The sequence below is a fragment of the Artibeus jamaicensis genome, unplaced genomic scaffold (assembly GCF_021234435.1).
Source record: "Artibeus jamaicensis isolate MK-2021 breed Jamaican fruit bat unplaced genomic scaffold, CSHL_Jam_final contig_490, whole genome shotgun sequence".
NCBI lineage: Eukaryota > Metazoa > Chordata > Mammalia > Chiroptera > Phyllostomidae > Artibeus > Artibeus jamaicensis.
This window is the reverse complement of record NW_026521861.1, coordinates 3,103,343-3,130,488: the sequence shown is the minus strand read 5'-3', so window position 1 is coordinate 3,130,488 and position 27,146 is coordinate 3,103,343. Positions and strand designations below refer to the sequence as shown.

The 27,146-nt window shown below is 56.2% G+C and overlaps 1 protein-coding gene across 2 annotated transcripts in view; it reads right to left on the bottom strand.

Annotated features, from left to right (window-relative positions):
* NEURL1 (neuralized E3 ubiquitin protein ligase 1) overlaps positions 1-27,146 on the bottom strand; it is a 75,311-nt gene that overhangs the window by 12,226 nt on the left and 35,939 nt on the right. Inside the window, exons 1-3 of one of the 2 annotated variants that reach the window (XM_053668392.1) lie at positions 20,688-20,783; positions 6,303-6,544; positions 5,551-5,872 (exon numbers count right to left, since the gene is read on the bottom strand). In XM_053668392.1, coding sequence (XP_053524367.1) covers positions 5,551-5,872; positions 6,303-6,544; positions 20,688-20,721 — 598 coding nt within the window. In that variant the 5' untranslated portion in view covers positions 20,722-20,783. Of the gene's footprint in view, positions 1-5,550; positions 5,873-6,302; positions 6,545-20,687; positions 20,784-27,146 lie in introns of those variants that run through there. The other variant, XM_037159353.2, reaches the window with a different exon arrangement.

Sequence of the window (27,146 nt, the reverse complement as noted above, 5' to 3'; positions counted from 1 at the left end):
CCTTCCCATTTGTGTCCACATATCTGTGAGCCTCACAGACTACCTGTGACGTAAATGGTGTGTGATCATCATGTACAAATAGCAGGGGAGGTGGCTGAGACACAGAGAAGCTGAGGGACTTACCCAGAGCTAGTGAGTGGCTGAGTCAAGTCTGGGTTCAGCCAGGTCGCCCGCTTCTGAAATGAGGGCTTGGTCCCCACGACTGCCAGGCCCCGGCCCCTCTCCTACACACACACACCCCACTCTGGGTGCCCCAGATCTCTCCAAGGTCCCCAGAACTCAATCTTGAGCCAAAGACGGACTAGGTGGAAATGGGAAATTGCCATTTCAGGACATTAGGAACAATGCGATTTTGGCAATGATTATGGTTGCACCTTATATATTCATTATGGCAGCAAAGTAGAGTACACCATGAACAGCAGAACCAGATAAAGCCCTCAGGTGCCTTTGGGGAACCGAGACAGGCAGCCCAGCCCTCGCTGCTGAATCAGGAGGCTGGGCAGCCTGATGCCCCTCTTCGGCCAGGCTTGGCCCCTGGCGGCCAATCGGTACCTAATGTGTACAGCCGATCCCTGATGGTCGGGTTTGCACTCTCGTAAGCTCTACTCTAGATGACAAAGGAAGTCCACGGCCCCCACACTTGGGGGAATCCAGACTAATAGGAAGACCGGATGGACTCATATTTGGAGAAGCTGGGAATTAACAGAGCCCACAGTACAGGGCTCAAGGTGCAGCTCCACGGAGCTGTTCGACCTTGGGCAAGCTGCCAGACCTCTCAGAGCCACTGTTCCCCTGTCTGCAAAATGGATACACGAGCTCTCTTTATAATATGTACACAGAGGCTCCATGCAGTTCTTGAAGAGCAGACATGGTGCACAACTGCCAACACCGTTCCACCTACACGTGCTTCAAATGGCCCGGAGGAGGCGGGGTCATCGAGAACAGAGAGGGTCGGGCAGGCTTCCTGGTAGAGGGGAGGTTGAGCTTGGGCCCTCATATGTTTGGCAGAATTGGGGATGAGCAGAAAAAAATTGCCTGGCAGAGTCTCTGAAGCAGAAAGAATAGCAAGGTATTTTTGAATCAAGAAGAAATGAAAACTCTCGAAGAGAAAGAAATTGTGATCAGCATCCTCGGCTCCTTTCCCAACCCAAGGGCTCGGCTCAGGCTCCTTAGACTAATATTTGCCTCTCAGCCCCTGGCAGCCACAGCTGAAGGTAAATATTGGTTTAGCCTGGGAAGCGGAAGCCCAGATGGCAGTGTGGTCCTCAGCCAGCCAGAGATGGCTCGCCCTCTGTCCTCCAGGCCCGGACACACCCCAGAGGGGAGACCTGACCCAAGGCCTAGGCCTCCTCCTGCTGGACAGCCAGGCTGGCCCGCCACCCAAGGGACTGGTCCAGCAGCAGCCTGACCCTTAGAAAGTTTACCCCGGGAGTCCCCGTACATCTCTCTCCTTAGCAGGCAGGTGAGATCTTTTACCAAGACCTGGGAGCCTGGGCAGACGTTGGGAAGCAGCGGAATGCCACGCACCCTTGGGAGCGCCCACCTAAGGCCCTCCTGGGCTCAGCCACTGCCACTTTGACAAGGCAATAAATCTCACATTGACCCCACGCCCAGATCAGCCTAGGAGATGCGAATTCCTGGCCTGGCCTGGCTTCTGACTGGTGGGAGCATTTGGGCAGGCCACGCTTCCTCTTACTGAAAACTTGACAGCCCAGAAGCTGCTGGGAAGTTCCTACTTTCATAGCTTGCCCCACCTGTGCACACCCCTTCTCCATAAGTCACCCACTACCTTTCTGCTTCATCCCCTCCCCTGAAGGATCTGCTGCCTGATGACTGCTAATGACCACCCCCGCTTCATTTTTATGCACGCCCCTCCTGTTTGGCCCAAATTGTTCCTCCTCAAACAGCCCATTCTTTTCACCTCCTTGGGTTTCCGAATTGAAACTCATCTCCTACAGGAAGTCCTCCTGGGTTGCTCCCCAGCTGCACTCCTCCACCCCCACCTCAGTTTTACTCTTCAGTCATAAACTTATTGCAGGGCTGGGTTTATATCACCTTAGAACAGTTACATGGTGCGCCATCCCTCCACTGTAAACACTCTTCAAGGAGGGGGGTTTCCAATTCTTGTGCCTCCCCCCACCCCTGCACAGTGCCTAGGCTGTGGCGGTCACAGGGGAGTGCTCAGAAGCACCCTGTAAGTGGATCTTGGCTCACCAGCTTTCTGCCAGAACCCATGGCTGCTCTTCCAGAGCCAGCATTTCTGAGACGAGCAGGGAGAGTTTGAAAAACTGGGGTAGGAGCTTATCTTTCCAAATATTATATTAATCACCCCATAAAACTTGTATTTATTTAGTGGCTGGCAGGTCCTTCTTCCCGGAGGCAGGAAGCTGTTATTCTTGGAGATACCAGCCAGGCTTGGGCCAGAGCGCCCCGAAGGAAGAGGGTGCTCTGCATAACGGGAGCCTGGAGGGCCTGAGTGGGGGCCTGGGGAGGGCGCCAGTGGACTCTGGTTGTGGTTAGGGCAGGAGCCGGGGGTGGGGCACCCGCCTGGAGGTGTCCGTCAGGGACAGACAGCAGCACTGTCTCCACTCTGTCAGGAGAGATGGTCAATCCATCCGTGGCCTACTGTTCCAGCCTATTATATACCAGGTACCCCAGGTGTCTCTGTTCTGAGGAGCAGACACTGCCCGGGTGGGGTTTGGGGGGCTTGGGCCACAGGTTCCAGAGAGAGGAAGGAGGGGAAGGGGCAGGCTTGGCAGGAAATCTCTAAAGATGAGACACTGGTTTGGGGGATCATCACACCAGGAAGACAGGCCTGTCCTCGGAGCCAGAGGAGGAGGAGCAGGGAACCCGAGGAGCCAGAGCAGCCAGGGTGGAGGGACGGAGGGAGGCTCAGGAGGACCCAGGTGCAGTGAAGTGCAGGCAAGAGGAGAGGGGGACATGGGAGGTGGGGAGAGGGAGGAAAACTGCCCCCAGCGGGGGTGCCCAGAGGGCAGCCCACCAAACGAGGGCACAGAGGGGCACGCGGCCATTGATGATATCCTGCACATACCTCTTTTTTAAAAATCCACTTAGGAAGAACAAATGAAGACATTATAATCTGCTAATTGAATTTAGGGGCCGTAATTGGTGTTTGAAAATGCCCAGGGATTGTGGTGATTTACAGCTGGGACAGGGATCGGCAGGGGCCTTACCGCTGTCGGGTGTACAGAGAGGAGCCTGCCGGGAAATCCAATGAAACTAAAAATGCTGCGTGAAAATCCATTTATAGTCAAAGAAGGGAATTGGGCTGGGTCAGGCAGGGTGTCTGGGCTCTGCCCCAGGGTGAGGCCCTTCAAGTTATTCTCCAGGCCCCTCCTTCAGCCGGGGATTTTGAAGCCCCATCTTACTTGGCATGTCCCCTTGATCTCCACTCCCCTGATTCCTCACCCCCACCCCTGCCACCCCATTGTCTTGGAATTTGAAGATACAGCCTAAGCCTCCTCTTCCAAGAAGCCTTCTTGGACTCCATCCTCCCTCACTGACCTCAGCCTCCTCTGACTTCCTGCCTCCCTTCAGGCTTAAGCCCACTGGGGGGTCATTGGAAAGGCACTGCTTTTGGCAACAGAAGACCCAGTTCAGGTCCCACCTCTGCCACATCCTTACACAGGCAAGTCAGGTCCTCCCTGGGCCTCAATTCATTCCCAGTCAAATGAGGATAAAAAGCACCCCTCCCAGGCTGGCTGCTGAGAGGTTAAATGAGATCACTGGATCCTATGACCACACCATCTAGCGATTTACTGTCTGCTCTTATGTTGGGCGCTGATTGTGTCTGGAGAGTTTGCTTTGTCTTCCCTAATCCCCAGTGGGCCGGGGCAGTCTTCAAGCCCGGCTGGATGAGCCTTACCCCACCCACACACGCACCCCTCCCTTCATCTAACAAGTCAGCTCTCCACCCCAGTCCCCTTCCCTACCCACCCTTCAAGTGTTCCCTAGCACCCTCCACACGCCCAGCCCAAGATTCCACTCTGCAGAGGAAGCTGGCCGGTTGAGACACGGGTTCCTTCCTTGGGGCCCTCCCTGTCCTGTGTGGGAACAGACATATGGATGGACCAAGGCACGGTCCATGCCTTAGCACTTAGAGAAGCGCAGGTGCCATACAGCAGGACACAAGGAACAGAGAAGAGAATCCCGCCCTGGAAGGCTTCAGGGAGGAGGTGGCTTATGAGCCGGGCCTTGAAGTCCGAGTGGGATTTTGATCTTTGGGGACTAGGAGAAAAGCCACTCTTTGCTGAAGGAAAAGCAAGAATGTTGCCCGCTCTTCCTTTACCCCCTCCCCTGCAGCAAGACTGTGACTTTCTCAAGAGCTGAGACAATCTTCCCTCCCCCACCAAGTGGCTAAGCCCTGGCCTAAGTCACAGCATTCCCAACCACTTTACAAATGAGAAGACTGAGACTCAAACAGAAGTTTCCAGGCTGGAGCACCCAGGCTTTGGGACCCCAGTGCCTTGAAGCGTGGGGCCCTGAGGACACCAGAGCAGCAGGAAGGGGCTCGCTTGAACCTTAGGTTAAGCACTGCCACTCCACGGTGAGTGGGGATGACTGGCAGTCATTGAATACCTACGTGTGTCAGCCACACATAACTCAGCTCTTTGAGCCTTCAAAAGAACCCTGAAAACAGTTATTGCTCCCCCTCTTTTAGAGATGAGGAAACTGAGGTCCCACAGCTCTAGCTCTACGAATAGGGTGGGTGCTGCGTCCCTCTGGGTCTGCCTGACTCTGCAGCCCGGGAGCATGACCACTGCCCTTTCCATCACCGGCCAAGGGGCCCGCAGGCGCACCCTGTCATGGAGGCTTGGGAAGCACATCACCCGAGGGTGGTCCCGGCGTCCTGCTGCACCTGTGGGGACCCCGAAGAGCCTGACCGCGTCCATGTGAATGTGAACCCACTTTTATTGAGCTGAAAACCAGAAACTTCCCACACTATTAATTAATAAAAGCAGCCTCCTGGTTTTAGAACTCTACAAACAGAAAGGCTTCTGACGATGACTTGTTTTTTACATTCAGTCTCCCTCCTACCCCCACCCCCACCCCCATCTTTTCTACTCAGATACAGGTGCTTTGAAAAATGAGTCTCACTGCTTCTAGCCTCTGAAGTCAGAAAGGGAAAAAAGAAAAAAAGGTTTTCAACCACCTCCGTGGCATTTTTCTCTGCAGAGGTGGGAGACGGGGAGAACGGGCATTGGCAGGGCCCTCGCGTGGCACCCAGAACTGTGCTGGGCACTCTACTTGCAGCCTCTTTGACTGAATGCATTCTTCCCACCAACCCACTTTACAGATGAGAATGCTGAAGCTCATGCAGGCGCCTTCTGGAGACACACACCAATCTGCCAGTGGGCGAGCTACGCCCAGGGTCTCTGTGCACCAGTGCGGAGAGGCTGGGGGGTGGGTCCTGGACCAGGAGTTGTGCTGGGGGCCCGGGAGCAGCCAGAAGAGCCTTAACTCCCCTTCGGACCACAACACCTGGATGTGTGTCTTGCACCGAAGGGGCCGAAGACAGTGGGCACTCACCAAGCAGCTGGACGCCCCGCGTGAGGCCGTAGACGTCCACCAGGGCCCAGAGCGGGTCAGCCGTGCGGACCCCGCTGAAGAAAAGCATGGCGGCCGAGTCGTTGATGCGGTAGAACACGCGGCCCTTCTTGTCCACCCAGAAGGCGATGATGTTGCCCTCGTTGGCGAACTCCTCAGGCAGTGCCTTGGCCCAGAAGCCACTCTGGGAGACCAGGTCGGGGCAGGCGTACTTGGGCAGCGAGTCGGGGTGGATGCGGGAGGGGTCCTTGCTCGTGAAGCCCAGGCGCAGCGCCCCGCTCCAGCAGCACTGCTTCTTGGTGATCTGGGCGGTAGTGGGGTGGCCTCAGACGGCCGGCAGCCCAGTCCCCCCTCTCCCCCACTTCTGCGAGCCCCCGGGGAAGGGGGTGTGCCCTTCTCTGCAGACCACCTCCAAGCAGACACCCATGGAGACTCACACTGCCCAGCCTGCCCACCATTTGGACTCCTTTCCCTCCCCAGGAGACTTCCCACCAGTCTGGCCAGAGCTGGTGGTCCCCATGGCCACTCCCTTTGCATGCAGGGAAGGCTGAGAAAGGAGGAAGGAAGAGGGGCCAGAAAGAGGCGGGACGAGGAAGAGCAGAAGTGTCAGCAGAGAGGGAAGATGAGATGCGGGCTGCAGTGCTGGCCTCACAGAAGGCAGTGCCAGGAGTGGGGGTGGGTAAAGTTCAGGGGCTCGGGGGGCACAGTGACATAGAACGGGGAGGGAAGCCCACCTTCAGCCTGACTTGCTCATAGATGAGGACCGGGCGGTTACTGAAAGTGATGGCATTGCAGAAGCTGGCTTGCCTCTTGACGGCCTTGTGGCTGAGGTCCATGAGGATCTGGGAGCCCTTGGTGTGTGGGTGGAAGAGCAGCGGTGTGGCCAGGAGCACCCCACCGGGCAGCACCGGCGGGCCGTGCTTCTGCTTGTGGTGGCATCGGTGAGAGGTGACAGGGAAGGGACCTCCGATAGAGTCTGCAAAAACACCCAAAAAACGAAAACAAAAAACCACAGTGTCAGGGAATTTGGCAATCCAAGAGCTGAACTAGGGTCTCCTAGAGAGGGGCAGATGGACGGGACATAAGCAGAAGTCACCCAGCATTTCCACCATGACGGCAGCCCACCACCACTGCCACCTTTTGCCACCGTCCTTCTCCTGCTCCTGTCTATTGTGATGTCCTGCTTCACCATCCACCACCATTTATTATCCACCATTGTCTACACTCATCCTCCCCGCACCCTCCACCCATCACCTCCCACCACCAGGACCAATGACAACCACCATCTTCTCTTTCTCCCTAGTATTTACTACCATCTACCTCCTACCATCGACCTTTATGACAAATCAGCATTTACTACCAACATCTACCACCACACACAGTCACTCACTACCACCATCATTTATCTTATCCAATATATATCCATTATGTACCTGCTGAGTACCAAGCCCTGTCCTAGGCACGGAAGGTATTGGCATGAAACGTATATGGGTCCTGTCCTCAAGAAGCCAACAGTCCAGGGAGGGAGATGAGATGTGGACAGAAATCACGATAGAAATGGCAGGCAGTGACAAGTGCCAAAAGGACAAACAGGCAGGTCACTTCTCAGGAAGGCCTTCTGACGGAGGGCAGGAGGAGGAGAAGGCACTGGAGCTGGACTGACGGCTGGGCCGCCACCGGAGACCAGGAAGGTGGGTGCGGCAGGCTTTGCAGCCCCGAGACCATGCCCATCTCTTCCCTCCTTCGGGGCCACTTCCCTCCACCCCCGCTGCCTTCCTGCTTCACCCGGCGCAGTCTGCGTCTTGGACACAGGTGGCCTCTTGACCCAGGCTTCCTAACAGAGACAGAACTCAGGTCTGACTCGAGAACCCCTGGCCAGGGAGCTGCAGCTCTTTCTTCTACAGACAGAGGCAGGGTACAGGACAGGGTTTGGTCCAGGAAAAGGCGCTTCACAAACAGGTGAGGTTGGTGTCCAGGAGACGAGGCAGAGAGAGGAAAGGACACAGGACAAGCAGTCAGAGGGCTGGTGTGTGCCAGACTGGCTGTGTGACCATGGGGAGGTCACTTCCCCTCTCTGGCACAATGGGTGGCCTCTGCCCTGTGGCTCTAAGACACGTATCAGCATCAAGGCAGCATTAATGCACAGCCTTGGTGTCTGGGGTGGGAGGGGTTACTTCTTCCCTAAGATCTGTGCCCATCCATCAGGAAGGGCAGTCCCCTCCCAGCCCATCATCTTGAGGAGTGACATGCAGGAGGGGGAGATGACGGTGGGGAAGTAGAAAGCCACAGGACATGACAGAGGCCTGGGATGTTTCAAATTTTGGTCCCTCCAAGGCAGGAATTTAATAATGCAGAAAGTTTGGTCAGCATCAGGCCTGCCCAGAAGCCTGCCGCTCCCCAAGGGGGAGGGGGGGTTGCCCGGAAGGAGGGGAAGACGGGGCCAGAGGGGGGGGGGGCAGGGAAGAGGGTGGGAGGAGGGCTCCCAGGTTCCAGTCCAGGCCCTGTTTGTACCACTTTGCACCACTTCGCTTCTTTTTGTTTATTGTTGTTCAAGTACAGGTTTCTACCTTTTCCTCCACTTTGCTTTTTTTGCTTCCTCCTCCCCAGATGGCCCCAGACACCAGTGTCCACTCTCCAGGGCCAACTGGATGGCCTAGAGCTCAACCTCCAGGCCTCTCTGGAGCAGCTTCCTGCACGCCAGGCCCATGTGGGTGGGGTGGGGGTGGCACACGCTGCTTTGCTTTTACCAAGGAGACAAGACTGGAACTGCCAACAGTGCTCAAGGGCTTTGAAAACCATCAAGCAGTGGGAGCTGGAACTGCGGAGGAGACCCAACAGTCTGGGAAGGCTACCTGGAAGAGGCTGAGTGGCCCCTGGACAGTGCAGAGCAGGGGAGGTCATTGCAGGGAAGGGGACAGTTGGGGTGAAGGGCAAAGGGTGGCGCTAGCTACAGATGCCCTGCCTGGAAGAGGCACCCATTGGGTGTATGCCAGCCTCAGGCACAGCTGGACTCTAAATTTCAAAAAATACCTCTAGTAAAAGTTAATATTACGTATTGTTTAGGGAGGTAAACACAGGTAGAAATGAAAGCATAAAAAAATACCTGTTGGATGGATGAGTACATATATTGTGGTACGTCTATACAATGGAATACTACTTAGCTATAAAAAAGGAATAAACTACTGGTATGGGCAGCAACATAGATAAATTTTAAAATAAGTAATCTGAGTGAAATGAGCCAGTTTAAAAAGTGCATACACAATTCATGGGTCACCTATAGGGTGTTCATTCCTCTCAAAACCCTTCCTCCCCCTCCACCCCCTCCCATTTGGATCAGCTCTAGAAAACGCATATGAAGCTACAGTGAAAACAAGCGGATCGGGTGCCTGAGGATGGTGGGGGGGGAGGCAGAGGGATCACCATGGGCACCAAGGGGCACTGGGGGTAACGGACTCCCAGTGTTCACCGACTCGATCGTGGTGACAGTTTCATGACAGTATGCATGTGTCACAACTCATTCAGTTGTGCACTTTATATACGTGTGGTTTTGTGTGTCAGTGATACCTCAGTAAAGCAATTTTTAAAAACCTGAGCCCAGCAGCTGGTTAGAGGGTCTCCTATGGGCGCCCCCTTCCCAGCCTCTGCTCAGATTCCACTCCGTGGACCAACCGCGGGACCTCAGATTCCTTCAAAATGCTTCCTCTTCTTCCGACCCACCCAACTTGGGGCCCTGGATAAAGACACAGAAACCACTGCCTCTGAGTAAATGTGATGAGACAGCCAGGGGCCAGAGGCCCGGCCCTGGCAGGGTCATTCCCAGGGCCCCCCTTCCACAGGAGGGTGCGGCGTGGGTAAGGGGGGTACAGCATGAGCCCAGCCGTCCCGGCTGACAGCAGAACAGATGGAGAAGGGGGACAGGGAACCCCTGGTCCCTGGAGGCACAATGCACACCCAGATCTGTGGCCTCAAAACGCACACTCACGAGCACACACATACACCTGTGAGCACGTGAAGGCAACCCGGACCCTAGAGACTAGAGAAGGAAGAGTTGTATCCTTCCTCTTATCCCTCAGACCGGGAATCACGCCCTTCCACATGCCCTGTGCACGGGCTGGGGTTCATGTCCACATGGGCAAACAAAACAGTGCATGTAAGACTCACCCATCACACACGGCCACACCCACCTAATAACAATGGCAGCAATTATTGTTAATAAAGTGTCAACGTGTGCCAGGCTTTGAACTGGGGGCTTTATATGCACTCACTGGTTTCACCCCCTCAGCAAATCCACGAGGCAGGGAGGGACATGAGCAGATGAATCTGAGCCTCAGAGAGACGAAGTGGCCTGCCCAAGGTCACGACAAGCAGGAAGAGGCTGTAGGAGCCCCGGCGGCCTGACCACAGGGCTGTGTTTTGGCCATTCGGCAGTAACAGCCAAGAAAGCGTGGGTCTGGTGCGCTGGGTATGTTTTTTAAATGTCATTAAAATGTGGTCAAAGGTGGTAAAATATGGAAACAAATGTTCATCCATGTGCCACCTGTAATCCTCACATGGAGCGCACCATATTCTATTATATTCAGTACTATATTGCCTCCGTGATACGTGCATTGCCACCAAAACACAGAAACACAATCCGTGTTTTCATACACTGTCCTCGCACATGGCTGCCAGGATGCAGAATGGTGCAGCCTCTGTGGAAAATGGCTGGGCAGCTCCTCGTGAAGTTAAACACCCACAGCACGACCTAGCAGTCACACGCGGGGGCACTTACCCAAGAGAAATGAAAACACGCCCACACGAAGACCAGCACATAAACGCACGGCAGCTTTATTCACTGTGACCAAAAACTGGAAACACCCCAAGTGTCCCTCCGGTGGTGAGCAGACAGCTGAACGTGGTGCATCCACGCAGTGACGCCACCCGGCAGCCAGCGAGCAGCGCCGCGGCACAGAGAGGAGGGACGGCCAGAGCACCCGGGCAGGCAGCCGGACTCCGAAGCCGCGTGGGCCTGACCCCACAGGTCAGCGGGGTGGGGGTCTGGGGAAGAGGAGGAGGGATGACCACACAGCAGCACAACGGACATTTTTTTAAGTAACAGAAATGCTCAGTATTATTATTGTGGTAGTGATTATACAGCTTACACATCTGTCAAAACTCACCAAACATTCACTTTAAAGGGTGAATTTTATTGTCTATAAATTTTACCTCAGAAGGAATAACAGCGATGACTAACAAGCCAGGCCTTCACTAGACGCAGGAAGGCAAGGCTGGGATCTCTGACGGACCCAGCTGGCCTCAGCCCCCCACGGGCAGTGCCAAGGACTGGGGCCATCTAACAAGGGCCCCCAAAGCCTGGTCCCGCCTGTCCCCCTCGGCCTGAAGTTCCCTCCGCGTGCCGTTCTTTGGCCTCTCTGGGTACAAGGAGAAGACTGTGGCAGCTGCGAAGCACCTTCGCCGGTTCCTGGGCCCTCCAAGGCCCGTGTCTCCTCCTGCCACAGCGTGGTCCCCGAGGCTGTCAGGACAACCCTGGCACAGGCGCTGACTCAGGAGCCGTCCTCAGCCCCTCCTCTCTGTAGTCAAGCTCTGTGTGTGACCGACTCCCACCGAGCTACCTCTCTGGGGACGACGTGAAAACCCTCTCCTCCTGCAGGACGCCTCCTGTCTGTGGACCATGGCCACTTGTCACTTGGCAAGCCCCAGCTGAATTCCCAGCCCTGACCCACCAACCTCGCCATGCTCCCAGGCCCCTGGGGAGCACCCAGCACCCAACCCGCCAGTCCCACCACAGAAATAAACATCCCTGGGCTCTGCCCCTCTGTCCTTCCTGCTGCCCGTGGCCCTAGCCCAAGACACACCATTTCTCTTTGAACAATGGCCAAGGCCACCATTGTAGCCACATAGACTCTGCTCTGCACACCCCTGGGGCGCACCATTCTCCTATTGTAAATAGGGACAGTGCCATCAGAGGTGTCCAGCAGGGCAGCCCTCACCGGGCGTCACTACCTCCCCAGCCCCAGCTATCCCTGCTTCTGCCCTCTCCCCCTCCATGTCAGCTGGCTGTATGGTCTGGGGGAAGGAAGGAGAGAAAGCAAAATGAGAACTAATCTTGAGAACTGCTCAGATACCAAGAAGCCAGGGCTTCTTTCCTATACTATCCAGAAGGGCTTCCTCCCTGCACTTTGATGCCGAAGGTCCTCATTCTAATGAGTGAGTTGTGATTCAGACTGGCTGACCGAGTTGTTTGAGGTCACACAGCAACTAAGCGGAAGAGCTGGGACTTGAACCCTGGTCTTCCAATGCCACGCTCAAGGCCCTTTACCCTACTCAGCATCTAATACTAGTGCTCATTTTTCCCCCAACCCAAGATGGCAAGTGTAACGGGGAAAGGCTGGTGGAGGAGGTGCTGGCCAGTCCCAGCACGAGGCCTTTAGATATCAGGCCTGGGTGGAGCCCTGATCCTGCCTCTGGCTCCCAGCAGAGCTCCCAGCAGAGCACCCACCCTAGCGACAGGTTTACAAGCTTCTTGGGAGCCACAGTGGGGGCACGCCCCACAGGAAAGGCTGCCGGGGACACAGTGGAAACTGCCCCCCACGGCCCATTCCTCCTGGGCTTTTATGAGCTGCCAGACACAAGCTTGGCCGGCCTTCCAGGTGACCCTCGACCAGCTCCAGGCCACATTCCTGCCTCTCAGGGAGGTCTCAGGGGAGAAGCCCAGACACAATGTAGCCGCCAGAGGGACCCCCTCACTGCTCCCCGCCAAGCTCTGCCCCTGAACCATTCTGGCGGAGCCCTGGATTTGCAGGCCGGTGGAGCTGGACTGCTGAGGAGAGGCAGGGAGGGAGCAATACAAACGACAATGACCACGCTCTATGTGGCTTAACCGGCAGTGTCTCCATACTCCCTCAGTGCCTCCGACACAGGTCCTTGGAGAGAAGTTACTCATCGAAGTCACCCAGCCAAAGTAAAGGGCCCAGATTAGGCCCCGGACCCGCTGCCTCCAACTTCAGCAGCTTTGTCACTAACCGTGACACTCCTGGGAGCCTCGGTTTTCTCATCTGTAAAATGGGGGTCATGACAGACCATCTTTGTGGGGTGCTTGTGAGGATTAAATGAGATCATGTGTGTAAAACTAACCCAGTGAGTGGTTGCTATAATAGTCACAGGTATTAATGAAGTTATAACAATTATGTAATTATTATTATAGCTATTGACACCAATCTGTGCTCTCCACACCTTTGCTCAAGCCGTTCCGAGAGCCCGTGTATCTTTTCCCTGCCGCACCTCCCCAAATCCCACTGGCCGAATGCCCCTGTGTTCAGGACCACCTTGTTCCGAGTCCGTGGCCCTGAATGCCAGTCCTGGCACACCATTTGCATCCCTCGTGAGAGAGCCTGCTCTCACTCTCTGGACAGGGGGGTGGAGCGAAGAGCTCGAGCCCTGGAGGCAGGCAGCCCTGAATTCAAACCCTGGCCATGCCACAGACTTGCTGGGTGATGCTGGACAAGTCACTTCACCTCTCTGGACCTTGATGTCTGTTTCTGTAAAATGGGGTCATTTTAGCTCCCCTACCCACCTCTCCAAGTTGTTGTGTGGACCCAGTGAGTTTACAGATATAAAAGAATTTTACAAACTTGAGCACCTGATTCCAACATAACACCTTTTTTGTGTGTGTGTGCAAAAGCAACCACCACCACTAGAGGAAATGATCAGCTCACTTTAGTCCACACATCTCCGTTTTCTTACCCCAAGTCCCCTAATCCCAGAGCATCAGGAGGTCTGCCTTGGACTAGCTTGGGCGCATCCATTGAATGAGGCTCTCTGGCAGAAAGACTTCGGGAGCCAGTTTCAGGGTGAGAGAGCAGATGGGGAGGGGGCTTCGGTAAGAGAGAGGACTGTGAGCTGGGCAGGTGTGCACCTCTCTGGGCTCCTTCAAGAAGCCCACCTCCCTGGCCTGCTTCTTGCCTCCAGGCTTGGCCCAAGCCCATTTCTCTTCTAGGAACTTTTAAAAAAATTGTATTTTACTGATTATGCTATTGTAGTTGTCCCAACTCTTCCCCCTTTGCCCCCCTCCACCAAACACTCCCCGCACCCTCAGGCAGTCTCCCCACCCTTGTTCATGTCCATGGGTCATGTGTGTAAGTTCTTTGGCTACTCCATTTCCTATGCTGGATTTTACATCCCCATGGCTATCCTGTAACTACCTATTCGTACTTCTTAATCTCCTCGCCTCTTCTCCCATCCCCCACACCCACCTCCCATCTGGCAACCATCAAAATGCTCTCTGTATCCATGATTCTGTCTCTGTTCTTCTTTGCTTAGTTTGTTTTTTAAATTCAATTGTTGATAGATATTTATTTATGCCATTTTATTGTTCATAGTTTGGATCATCTTTTTCTTAAATAAGTCCATTTAACATTTAATATAATAATGGTTTGGCGATGATGAACTCCTTTAGCTTTTTCTTGTCTGGGAAGTTCTTTACTTGCCCCCTGATTCTAAATGATGGCTTTGCTGGGTAGAGCAATCTTGGCTGTAGGTCCCCACTTTTCATGACTTTGAATAATTCTTGCCAATCTCTTTAGCCTGCAAAGTTTCTTTTGAGAAATCAGCTGACAGTCTGATGGGGGCTTTCTTGTAGGTAACTAAGTACTTTTTCTCTTGCTGCTTTTAAGATTCTCTCTTTATCTTTAAACTTTGGCATTTTAATTATGATCTGTCTTGGAGTGGGCCTCTTTGCATCCATCTTGTTTGGGACTCACTGTGCTTTCAAGATTTGCATGTCTATTTGCTTCACCAAAATAAGGAAGTTTTCTTCCTTATTTTTTCAAACAGATTTCCAATTTCTTCTCTTTTCCTTCTGGCACCCCTATGATGTGAATGTTGGAATGCTTGAAGTTGTCCCAGGGGCTGCTTACACTACTCTCATTTTTTGGGGGGGATTCTTTTTTCTTATTGTTGTTCTGATTGGTTGTTTTTCACTTCCTTATGTTCCATATCACTGATTTGATTCTCAGTTTCATCTACTCTACTATTGTTTCCTTGTAAATTGTTGTTTCAATTAGTGTATCTTTTATTTCTAACAGGATCTTTTATGCCGTTGAGGTCCTCACTAAGTTCCTTGAGCATCCATCCTTATAACCAGTGTTTTGAACTCTACATCTGATAGATTGCTTATCTCCATTTTGTTTAGTTCTTTTTCTGGAGTTTTGATCTGTTCTTCCACTTGGGCCACGACAGCCTCCCCGTGTTTGTTTCCGGGTATTAGGTAGAGCTGCTATGACTTCTGCTGGGAGTGTTGCCTCCCTCCTTCTCGCCCACATATGCCTTTCTCTCATGCATCCTTCAGGCCTTGATGGTGGACCCCACTTCCTCCCAGAAGTCTCTCCAACCCCAGTCTAGGTTAGAGAGCCTGCTATGTACCTCCAGGGACCCCACACACCCCTAAAAAAGCATCCACACCCAAGGAGCCTTTCTCAACTCTGAGTCCCCCACAGAATTAGGCCCAGGTGTCCCAGGGCATCCCCTGAAAGCAATGAGGCGCTGACACCTCCACACCCAGGGTGGTCCAGGTCACGTGCCATCCTGGGGACAGCTGAGAAAGACTCACTCGGATCATGCCTGTGTTCTTCGGGGCCGCTCTCTGGCCAGAAAAGCCTTCGGGGTTACTTGCCTGGCTCCCTGGTGGACTGTGAGCCTCTGGAGGACGAGACCACTGTCCCTTCTGTCTCTTCTCCTGCTCTTTCCCAGGTGCCGGCTCGGGGCACTCAGCAGGTGCTCAGCGAGAGCTGCCGAATGAAACACCACTGGTCGATTCTTCAAGCTACTGACCAATCGGCAAGTGGCCGGGGAGCCCCCACTCTGTACCTTTCCCTGTCTGGTGTCCTGTGGAGAAACTGAGGAGAGGATGAAAGGGACAGCTTCCTTCACTGCCTAGCACCAAGACCCACACTACACGCCTAGGACAGCCCCGCCTGCTCGAGAACCTTCGATAGCTGCCCACTTGCCTGTGGGAGAAAGGAGGAAAAAAGGCGGGAGGGTGATATTTTTCTTGTGTATCAGACACTGTGCCAGATGCCGTTCATGTGCAACCTCGCTCTCCCCGTCCCTGAAAGGCAAGGTATCTGTGGGAAGCAGCCTTGAAGATGGCCCTAGGGCCTCCCCATTCACCACCAGGCAATCATGCCCTTCCTCTTTCATCCCCTTCCCTCGAGTGTTAAGAGGATTAGCAACCAGCTTCTAACAGATGGAAAGCAGCAGAAGTAACGGCATCACTCCTAAGACTGGGTTACAAGACGCCTTCAGACTCCATCTTGGTTATTCTCTCTTGCCTCTCAGGGCTGCTCTGTCTGGGGAAGCCAGGGCCCACGTCATAAGGTGACCCGAGCAGAAGCCCACACAGGAAGGACCACACAGGAAGGACGGAGGACTGCCGACTGCTCAGGGAGTGAGCCTGGATATGGGCCCCGGCCAGGCAAGCCTTCAGGTGAGGAACCACAGCCCGGCCAACGACTTGACTGCAACCTCACGAGGCAGGAAGCTGGAGACACTCACCTAAAACACGTCAAGACCCCTGACCACAAAGCTATGAGACCATTAAATGTTGTTTTAGGCCACTACATTTTGGGGTAATTTGTTACACAGCAATGGAAAAGTTATGCAGTGATGTAGTATCAATTGGTCCCATTTTATAGATAAGGAAACAAGCTGAGAGAGGTAATGAGCTGCCCAGGGTCACACAGCGAGCCAGCGGTGGGCTGGCTCTGGACTCATGTCTATCTCCCTGCGCACATGTACTACCGGGCCCCTGCTAGCTGGCCAGCACATTCAATGCCTCTTCCGTCCGTGACCTCTGCAGCCCCTGTGCAGGGACCCTTGTCATCTAGGCACAGGGCCATCTAGGTACCCCATCATCGCCCCGGAGTGCCCGGCCGTGTGCACAGCAGGTCCTGCTGCTCCCGGGCAGACTGAGGTCATTCATGATGACTCGGTGAGCAAGGGCGCGAGGCAGGGAGGGGGCAGGACGGGCACCCTCCTGGCCGCCCGCTCTCACTCCCTCTGGGACACCCCAGTCTTGGACATTTCCAGCAGCCAGCTGTGCGAACACACCATTCTCGGTGCCGGGAGGGAACCAGCCCTCCTCTTCCCACTCTCCCACCCGACCCCAAGATTCCAGAAGGGGATTCCAGATGAGAACTATTTCGGGGTCAGTTCACAGAGCCTGCCCAAAGCCCCCACCCAGGCCAGGCCTGAGAGAATGGCAGGGAGCGTGTCTCAGTCACATAAATGCACACACCGTGCTGACATCACCTTTAGTGCCCCTTATACAAACCCAACTCACTCGGGTGTACGCACACTCACAGCCAGTGTGTGTGCCTAGCAGAAGACAGAAGCACCCAGGGAGTATCCTGTCCTGGGGGCCCCCCGGGCTGACAAGGCAGAAACAGGAGTCCTGGCTCTTGATGGCAGTCCAGTAGGTGCATGGCGTGTGCACCCTCGCGAGCACACAGAGGCCTGGACATCTGTTCATCTGTCACAGAGGCCTGGTCATCTGTTCACGGGGCACTTACTGTGCTGCCCCTACGCCCATCAGCTTGCCCAGTCCTCCCTACAGCCCTTCAGGGTGAACCTCACCACCCTCCATTCACCAAAGAGTGCGCTGAGACTCAGATGAAGGAACCGCCCAGTAAGCCTGGAACAGGATGCAAACTCTCACGGCGAACGCCAGCCCACCTGCCCCCTCCTCTCCAACCTTGCCTGGTCTCAGGCCTCACGTCTTCTGAAGTGCTCCTGATGGCTCCATCTCATCTGCCTCTGCAGGCCACCTGCAGCTCCAGCTGCCGTGTGGTCCAGAGGCCCAGGGCCTCTACCTCACCCTCTGCCTCTGCCCCACTGACCGCACCACTGCTGGTGCCCACTGTGTACCCAGCACTTGCTGGGTTGAGAGAATACAGAGATGGAGCTGCCTGACCCCTGCCCTCCCACAAGCACAAGTGGGGGTGGTACAAGTGTGTGTGTATGTTCACAGACACACCTGCCGGGCCCACTGTGGCCGCAGCCTCCAGGGCTGCTGCCAGGAGACGGGCAGCTCCTGCCGTGCTAATCCCAGGTCTCCCAAGTCCACCTGACGCCCTCTCCCCTGCTGCCGGTCTGAGGGTTAAGGAACCCGAGGAGAGGCAGGGAGTCAGCTGCAGAAGGGCAAGGCCCGGCTTCCCCTCTGAACTTCCTTCCAGGTCACAGCAGCCCCCTCTGTGACAGGACAGCATGGGGACCAATTACTCGGGTCCCTGCACCCCAGGGTCTGTTTGCCCAGAGACCAACCTGGGGGTGACGTACGTCTGGGTGCATCGGTACATCGTCCACTCATCACATCAACCCCTCAGCCGCCGGCCACTTCCTTCCCTGGGGGGAGCGTCGGAGGGGGAAAGGAGGAAGGGGAAGGAAAAGGAGGGGAGGGGAGCCCTCCTAGTACCGTAGCTGCCTCCCCGAACCCCCCAGCTGCCCTCGAGATGGGGGAGCTCTGGGAATCTGCCCAGTGAAAGAAATCAAGTGTGTAAGTGCCAAAACCGTTTTCTAAATGGGAATTAATTTCTCCCATGGGTCCCCTGCCAGGCTGGCCCCATGGGGCGGCCCGGCTCCTGAGCAGCAGCCCCACCACACACACCCACACGACTCCCTGACATCTACGGAGTGACAAGGACATGTCGCAGGCAGAGTCCCACAAAGGAGGCTGCTCACACGTGGAAACTCGGACAGGACAACCCTCAACCCCTCCAGACTACACAGATAAATACACATCACACAGAGAGGCCTAAAACACAGACACGTGACCTGCAGACACCAGACACACAGACAGCCAGGCGCGTCTGCAGCCCTCCACACGCACACAGACACCGCATGGGGTCGCTCTCTGTCACCTCCCCCTCACCTCGCACTGTAGCCCAGCGACCCAAAATGTTCCGCTGAAGGGAACCAAATCCTGAGGCCCACAGGGAGGAAACAACCAAAAACGGCCCCGCCATGTCCCCAGCAGGCAGGCTGTGGGCGGAGAGCCCCAAGAAGGGACCGGTCCCCTGCATCCCCCACTCCCCCAGCTCACCTCCCAGAAGGAAGTGACACCGGAGCCACTGGGACATGCACATATATGGGTGCATGTGGGCCTGGGGGGGACATGTGAGGACATGCATGCAGGTGTGGGCACAGGCAAACCCCTTCTCCACAAGCCCCAACTGCTGTCTCCTACTCGTGTTGATGGCAGCTGAGGCAGGGCCAGGGCCAGCTTAGCAGGGACCCAGACTGGGGACAGTGGTCCTGGCAAGGAGGTGGAGGCCAAAGCAGGTGGGCCATTAGTACTTGCCAAAGGCCATCCAGACTGGATGGCCCAGCTCCTAGAGTCCTCAACATGCTTAAGCTATTCTGTCCCCGGGGTGAGAGGGAAGGAAGGTGACCCTGGCCTCAGAACACCTTTCCAAGCCCTTTGGACCCAAGTTAGGTCCTCATATCGTCCATGTAATACTCCGAGCTGTCCCAGGAGGAGGGCACTACGGTCAACCTCATTGACAAAAGGAAAAATCGAGGCTCAGGGAGACACCTGCCTTCACTACAACATGTCTACCTACTTCAGTGCATGAGCTCTTGATGGCCAAATGCTACCTGGAGGGGGGGTCTTGGGGTCCCCGCTCCCCTCTGAAGCCTGTGCTCCAAGGCAGCTGGAGGACAGTGTGCTGCATCCTGAGCCTGTTCTGAGGGCCTCTCAGTCCTTCCCAGGCCACGGGCTTGCCCACGTCTGACTCCAGTGGAAAATGCCGGTCTGCCTCAGACCTTGTGCCAACAGGCCCCGCTGGGGCCAATGGGGCTGAGAGGAGCCCCCGCCCCACGGACAGGCAGGGCCAGGGCTAGGTCAGCCAGTCCAAGTCTCAGGCCAAGGCCCAGGCCACTGGCATTGGCTCTGGCTGGCTCCGGATTATGTGTCTTGCAGGGCCTTCCATCTGTCACTTAGTGCTCCAAGCCCAGGACAAAATTCATTTCCTTTTAGGAGAGCCAATGATTTGCTTTTCCCATGTCTCCTTCCCTGACTTTTTCTTTTCTAATTAGAAATTACTCTCTCGAAATCCAGAGCCTAGAGGAGGGAAGCCACCTGGCCACCAATCCTGGCCACGGCTTCCCACTCCTTCCTTCCTTCCTGGGCCTTTGCTGGTGCCTCCGCATCACAGGACTCAGCAGATGGAGGCTGCCCCATCCCCTAGTGCCCTGTCCGAGGAGGGAGGTGGGCCCAGGAAGTCCCCAAGGTCAGCCCTCCCTGTCCCGGCACCAGGCAGCTCTACAGGAACCCCAGGTCCTGGGTATGGTGCCACAGCAGCCATGTCACTCCCCAGAGCCCAGTGCTCAGGCCAGGCGAGGGGACAGGAGTTGAGCACACAGGAGCCCTGTGAATAGGGAGCCAACCCGCACTCCCCTGTCACCCCTTCACCCGCTTGCCAGTCTTTTCTGTCTGACCATGGACATGAACCGCAGAGTCAAAAGTCCCCCGACCTCCCCAGCAAAACACACACTGTGGGCAACTGTGACTTGCACACCCATGTGTTTAGGCACCAGCTGGCCCAGGCATACACACCCACAGATACCCCCAATGCACACTTATGAGCAAAGGCACATGCAGGCACTCTTATGAGCAAAGGCACGCGTGTGCACTCATGCACACTTGCGTGTGCCCACACATCCTTCCACAGATCCTTCACGGAACTCAGCACATCCCAAGGCCCACAAACAGGTCCCCCCAGCTGTCAAACCACTTGGCCCTGGTCCTGGGAAAGGGGGGTATGGACATCCCGGACCTCACACCCCACCTGGGGGCTTGTCAGCACCTGGGGAGATAAGAGGACAAGGACACTTTGTGGGGAGACTCGGCTGCTTGACTTTCTGCTGGTTGCCAGGGAAAGCCCTCCTCTGCCTGTTCTTCCCAACACCCCAGTTTCTGCCACCCAGAGGAGACCCCCAAGGAGCAAAGAGGCAGGAGGATGACGGTACCTTCAAGCCCCAGTGCCTCTCAGGCCCGGCCTCCCCAGGTGGCCCCCAGGCAGGCTGGGGGTGGGCACGGTCCCTGGCATCAGCTGGGGCCTTACCGTGGAGGGTGCTCCGGGTGATCTGTCCCCCCATCACAGGCAGCGGGCAGCACGGCCACCTCCGTCTGGCTAGCAGGCCTCGTCACCAAGCCGCCCTGGCTGCCGGTTCCCCTCCTTCTGCCCCCCCTCCTCCCCTGCTGTTGGCAGCCCGCATGGCAGGGCTGAGCCTGCCCCTCCTGCGCTCCCTCCTGCAGACAGCAGGCAGCGCCTGGCCACACAGGCACACACACCCCGGTGGCCCGCTCACCGCTCACCGCTGCCTCTCAGCTTCCAACCACTCCCAGAGCCTCCCCCGCCTCCCAGCGCTGGTACAGGCAATGGGATCTGTCATGTTTATTTACATAAGGAGGAGGAGACTGGAGGCTTCCTGAAATAGCCAGCTCCAGAAAGCGCTGGAGATGCCCTGGCCTGAGCGCGCACACACACACGCACGCACACTCCCCATCACACACCTCACCCCCCCACACACAACCTCACCATTTACTGAGGCCTTCAGCTGTTGGCATGTCATTGCACACCTACCATGTGCAAATATCTGGGGATGCAGTGATGCCCTGGTGGGCAAACAGACATGGCCCCTGCCTGCAAGGGGCTTACAGTCTGGCTAGTGGAGCTTAATAACAAGAAGCTGACCCTGCCTCTGTCTTCTTCCAGGCTCTGCTGCAAGTGTTCTAGGAGTATAACCCCCTTCGGGCCCCACAGACTGAATGATGAGGTTGCTATCAGTGTCACTATCAACAGGTACCATTATTATTATTATTATTATTATTATTATTATTATTATTATTATCTTACAGATGAAAACATTGAGATAAAGAGGTGACCTGCCTAGAAGGTGGCAGGGCTGGATGCAAATGCAGGAAGTCTGGCACCAGGACCCACACTTCCACACCCACACCAAACTTCCCCCTTGATCACAAACATGCACAAGCACACACCCACATGTGCGGACCACACGACCCATCGACGCCATGTCACAGGTGTGCACACCGACATGGGCTCGTGAGCACTCACCAGCACTCACCATTGTGCACACTTTGCCACCTGCTGTCTGCCAGACACACACTCACCCAACACACACACACCTTGAAATGTACACACTCAGCACACACACACATTGCCACAGATCACACAGTCTCTGGAAAAATCTTGGGATGAGGGTCCCGACGCCCCACACTCAGGGCAGTGGGAAGGCTGGCCCCAGCAGCTCTAGGCAGGCACACGGGGGCCCAGGCACAGTCAAAGCAGTGGGCGCCGTGCCCTGAGCACTCACTGCACACCAGGCACCACATGCACGACCTAATTTACACTCCGGCTGCAGGGACCGCTGGTCCGTCCATTTTACAGAAGAGAAACTGGGGGCTCTGAGAGGCTCAGGAACCAACCTGAGGTTTACCAGCAGGTCAGAGGCAGAGGCAGGACTCAAGCCCAGGTCCGTGGGCCAATATCAGGAGAGAGTCCCCAGCTCTCTGCAGGACAGGGTCCTCTCTCAGCAACACAGGACAGCTACCTCTGCCCAGGCCCTAGCCAGCCCCAGCCTCTGTCCTCAGACTTCAGGACCTGGGTTCCCAGGGAAAGAACCATGGAAGGAGGAAGGGTCAGGATGCGGAGGGTGGAAGGTGCGGAAGAAGCTACAAGAAGGATGGGGGCTGCCCCTATCAGATGGAACTCAGCGACCTGGGCACTGGGAGTGGCTGAGCTATGTGCACTGCACATGTTAACTCATTCAGTCCTCATTAACCCTAAGACATAGGTTGCATTTTATACCCATCCTATAGATGAGGAAACGGAGGCAAAAGAGCCTGCTCTGGAGGCTGTTACTGAAGCAGCAGAGTCAACCCCCCCCCCCCGCCTGCCTTTTAATGCACCTGGCTGGGCCCTGTCCTGCCACCCCCTCCAGGGGCCAACCTGGTCTTCCCAACCCCTCAGCGCTGGTCACACCTCTTCCGGGAAGCCTCCCCAGGGCCTCGGACATAGGGCAAGTCCCCCTTCTCGGAGCCTGTCTCTCCTCTGAGCCCGAGCTATGCTTCTCCCGGTACCTCTCGACAATTCAAGCTGACCAACAGTTTTGAGCACCTAGCACGTGCCAGTCACTAAGCTACACACTGGGGATGGAGTGATGACCAACCACAGGCCCTGCTCTCGTGGACTCAGAGTCCGGAGGGAAACAGACACTCGTAAAGGAGCCTCCCTGAGGAACACCAGCGTGGTCCTGGAACAGCATTTGGAAACACAGGAGTGAGGTCTGGGGGACTCGGTGTCAGCTTCCCCGAAAGCAGTGGTAGAAGCAGGCATGTCTGCGTGTATGCAGGCGGATTGAGGGGACAGTGCTCCAGAGAGTGAGCACAGTACGTGCAAAGGCCCTGTAGCTGGGGCAAACCCCAAACCTCTGGGAAGCCAGGTTGCTATGGCTGCAGCAGGGATGCAGCGGATCCTGGGGAAACGCTCAGGTGGCCAGCCAAGGTGGGTTGGAGACACAGCGGGCGGGCTGCAAAGGGCAGGGTGAAGAACTTGGCCTTTTCTCTGAGAGCAACAGGGAGCCCCTGACAGGTTTCGGCAGGAAGGCAACAAGACCAGACTGCACTTCTGAAAGGTCGCCATGCCATCTGGAGTGGGGAATGCATGGGAGGAGGCAAAAGACACCAGGGGAGAGAGCAGCGGCATCCAGTGGGTTGGGCCTGCGCCTGACCTGCCCACGCTCTCCTTGGGCCCAGCATCATGCCTGCACAGGGCAGGTGCTCAGAAAATACCTCACGGATGGAACTGACGACACCGAATTTTCCAGAAACAGGGCTGAGAGAAGTAACCGAGCAGGGACGGAGGCAGGGTGAGGGCTCAGCTCACCCCCATCTCCTTCAGGCGGGCGGCAGCCTGACTGTGGCCACTGGAGCGAGACTGGAGTAGAGCAGCCTGCGCAGCCCCTGGGCCTTCACACCACCGTCCACAGGCCTTGACCGGCAGACGCCCTTAGGTCCTGTGTGCCATCAGCCACTTCCCCAACTTAAAGAGGAAGTGGAAATGTCCTGTGTCAGAGGGTCCCCTCTTCACCCCCCAGAGTAGTGTCCAGGCCTCTACAGGTGCTGTGGCAGCCGACCCTGCGCCCCTTCTCTGCTTTATTGAGGAATCTCATCAAACTTCATTTGGCCAAAGAGTTCTGTTACTAAAAAGGGGAGAGCACCGCTGACCTGCATCATTCCCTCATTCACTCATTCGTTCATTCACTCATTCCTTCCGTTTGCACGGAATGCCAACTCTCGGCCTACTGGTGGGCAAAACCCAACTTCCACCCTTCAGAAGCCAAGCAGGAGCCACGCTGGGATCAAGGCAGGAGGTTCCTTTGGCGCTGGCTGAACCATTTCAGTGCTCTGCTCTGTAGAAAAGGAGAAGGATGAAAGCCCATGAAAGGGGACGGGAGAGGAGGGAAAGGATGTGAAAGGAGAATGGAGACTCTACAAGCAAATCGGGAGAAGCCGTGAGCGCGACCATTTACGGAACACAACCGTGCGCCCGGCACCGTGCTGTTTCACACACAGAATCGCACCCAACCCCACAGCATCCGTGCAGGGGTATAGTCACACCCACGCTGCAGGCTACGGAACTGGGGCTCAGAGAGGTTCAGTGAAGGCAACACAAGCCGGAGTTCGACCCCAGACCTGTCTGACCCTAAAACGTACACTTTAGAAAGAAAAGGCCAAAGGGCAGGGAACTTCTCGCTTGGGAGGAAGAAGACAAGGGGTAATGGATCTTGTTTTACAGGAACCAGAAGGGTTCTAGGTAAAGGCAGAGCCTAGGGGTTTTCCAGGGCACAGAGGGTGGCATCCCAGGGGTGGAGCGTGAATGCAGGGAGGGGACACCGCGGACGGGCATAGGACTGCGCTTCCTGCCCACTAACAGGCAGTGCGCCCTGGACACCTTGCCGAAAGCAGACCGTCTGTGAGTGAGGCGGAGGGGAAACTATCGCACCTCACAGCCCATGGGCAGAAAGCAGGGCTGGGTAGGCCCCTGGGGAGCACTTGGGTGGACCAAAACCTTGCCAGCCTTCAGAGGAACCCTCCCTTTCTGGCTACCCCTCCCAGCTGCGCCTGCTCTCTGGCCCCATCCAGGGAGCCTCTGCGCCCTTGGCTCTCTGAACCCATTCAGCTCCCCAAACCCTCACACCACCAGGCTTCTCCTACTCCTGCTCCCTCCTGTCTACCAACCCCTCTCCCTCCTGGGGGCTAACTTGGTCTCCATGGTGGGCTCCCCAGCCCCACTGTCTCCTCACCGAGTCCTTTCTCACCCATGCCCCCAAAGGCTCAGCACCCGCAGCCCCAGAACGAGCCTACCGTCTTAGAACTCGGTCAGGGCAGATGCAGCAACTGCAGAGCGGAACACGAGACAAGTTCACTGGACAACAGAAACCATCGGAACTAGAGACACCAGGTCTCCAGGGGAAAGGAGCCTCAGGGGAGCGCGGGGGCCTGGCCAGAGGGAGCTGGGGCGGAAAACTGGGCCTGCGAAGGGTGGGTGGTCCCGGAGCAAGGCTCGCAGTCTGTGTCCTGCAAAGGACTGTCCACACCGTCAGAAGCAAGCGGGGAATCCCTGGGGAAGAGGAGTTCGAGCTGATGTACGGATGCTCTTCTCCACCTGCCCGTTTGCCAGCAGGCTGCCCCACTGCACACTAAGGATGGTTTTCTGGCCTTCCAAACGGACTCCCTTACTAGGAGACGCCCACGGGGATCAAGGCTGCTGTGGACACTGACTCGGCACGGGACCCGTCTGAGATGCGCCGTGTCACTCCTATGGCGCTGGCAGTAAGGGGCCCTGTGCCCTTGGGGACAGACCGTGCAAGGCGAGCTCTTCTGCTCCTGACCAGGCCCTGCTCCCACTCTCTGCCCTTTCTCTGCCTTGGCTGGCTGAAGGGAGCAGCCTACCTCACCCCTCAGGAGACCGGCTGCCTGCCCCCCCGACCCCTGGAGCCCCCAGGCAGCCCACCCTGGTGCCCTCCCCATCACCTCCAAACCAGGCCCTCTCTCTAGTTTTATCCTCTACCAGACACTGTGAGAAATACAGAATAAACTTTTTGTCACCCTCAAACAAAAAGAGAGAGAGAGAGAGAGAGCATTGGGTCCAGCCACAACCTCCAGGCAGGCCAAGAAGCAATGTACCCATTTTACAGGTATAGTGAGGAGGCCTAGTCCATTGTAGATTTTCCCGTGGTCACACAGTGGGTAGAGGACAAGGAGGACTCCAACTCATTGATGTCATCTGGCGCTGATCATGACATACAGGTCAGGGCACCAAAAGGCATGGAAGACAAGGCCGGAAGGGGAGGGGACAACTTCTCTTTATAGGTGGGCAGAGGGGCCTGGCATCTGGAGCAGTCCATACAGGAAAGTCGGGGAGGGGAGGGGACGGGAGGTGGCCCTGCTGCGGGAGCCGAGCCGGGACAGAGCTCCTGGCTGAGGCCAAGTCTTTCTCATCAAGAACAAGGGCGGATTTGATTGAGCTGATGAGTCACCTGGCATGTGGGGCTTAAGGCTGGCCTGCCAGGGCCATTGTCCCTGCCCTGTTAGACTGGAGATTGGGGGGCGGGGAGCCCACCCTTCCAGAGCTTCCTGTCATGCTGCCTGGAGTCTGGAAGAGAGACACACGCACATGGAGACGAGGACGCGATCACAGAGGGACGGAGCCTGCGCTGCCTGCTGCAGGGCCACCGGAGCCGAGGAGCCCACGGGGCGTCCTCTGGGGCTGGGACAGGAGCCCCAGCAGTGACAGCTGCCAGCCTCCCGGGATGACAGGATACAACAGGTGTAGAGGCGGGGGAGGGGACTGAAAGGGAATCTGAGAAAGCAGCCTGGAGTTGGGCGCCCCTCCCAGGCCGTGGGCCCCATATGCCAGGCAGCCCATTCTCAGACCCTCCTAGACACAAGCATACCCACTCCTGCTCGCCAGGTTGGGGCCTCAGGCTCCCCCTGGCCAGCCCGGACAACACAGGGGTCACCATTCACACCAGGCAGAAAGGACAGAACAAGGAAGAAAGCAGGTTTCCATCCCCAGGACAGTGTGTGCCAGATGGAGCCCGCACCCACAGAGCCCCCATCTGGAAGCAAACATTTGCCTGTGATAAGATCTGTGTCTCTGGCCAGGAAGGGTGGACGGATGTGCCCACCCCACCCTGGTGGAGCTCTGGTCCTGAGGTCAGAGAGGCGAGCTCTACGATGTCACACGATAGGGCAAGCCACTGAGCTTCGCTGAGGCCCGGGGCTTGGTTCAACAATAATAATAACTATTGCTGCTGACATTGTTGTCCAGAGACTCAGAGAACCCAGGAAACAGGACAGAACCTACCAGGGCTAAGATCACTGGCCCCACCCCAGAGAGGACTGACTTGGGATCCCGGTTATGAGAACACCACTAAGCACAAACGTTGCACCAAGGAAAGGAGAGAGAGGACCAGCTCCAAGCGATAGTGCCTGT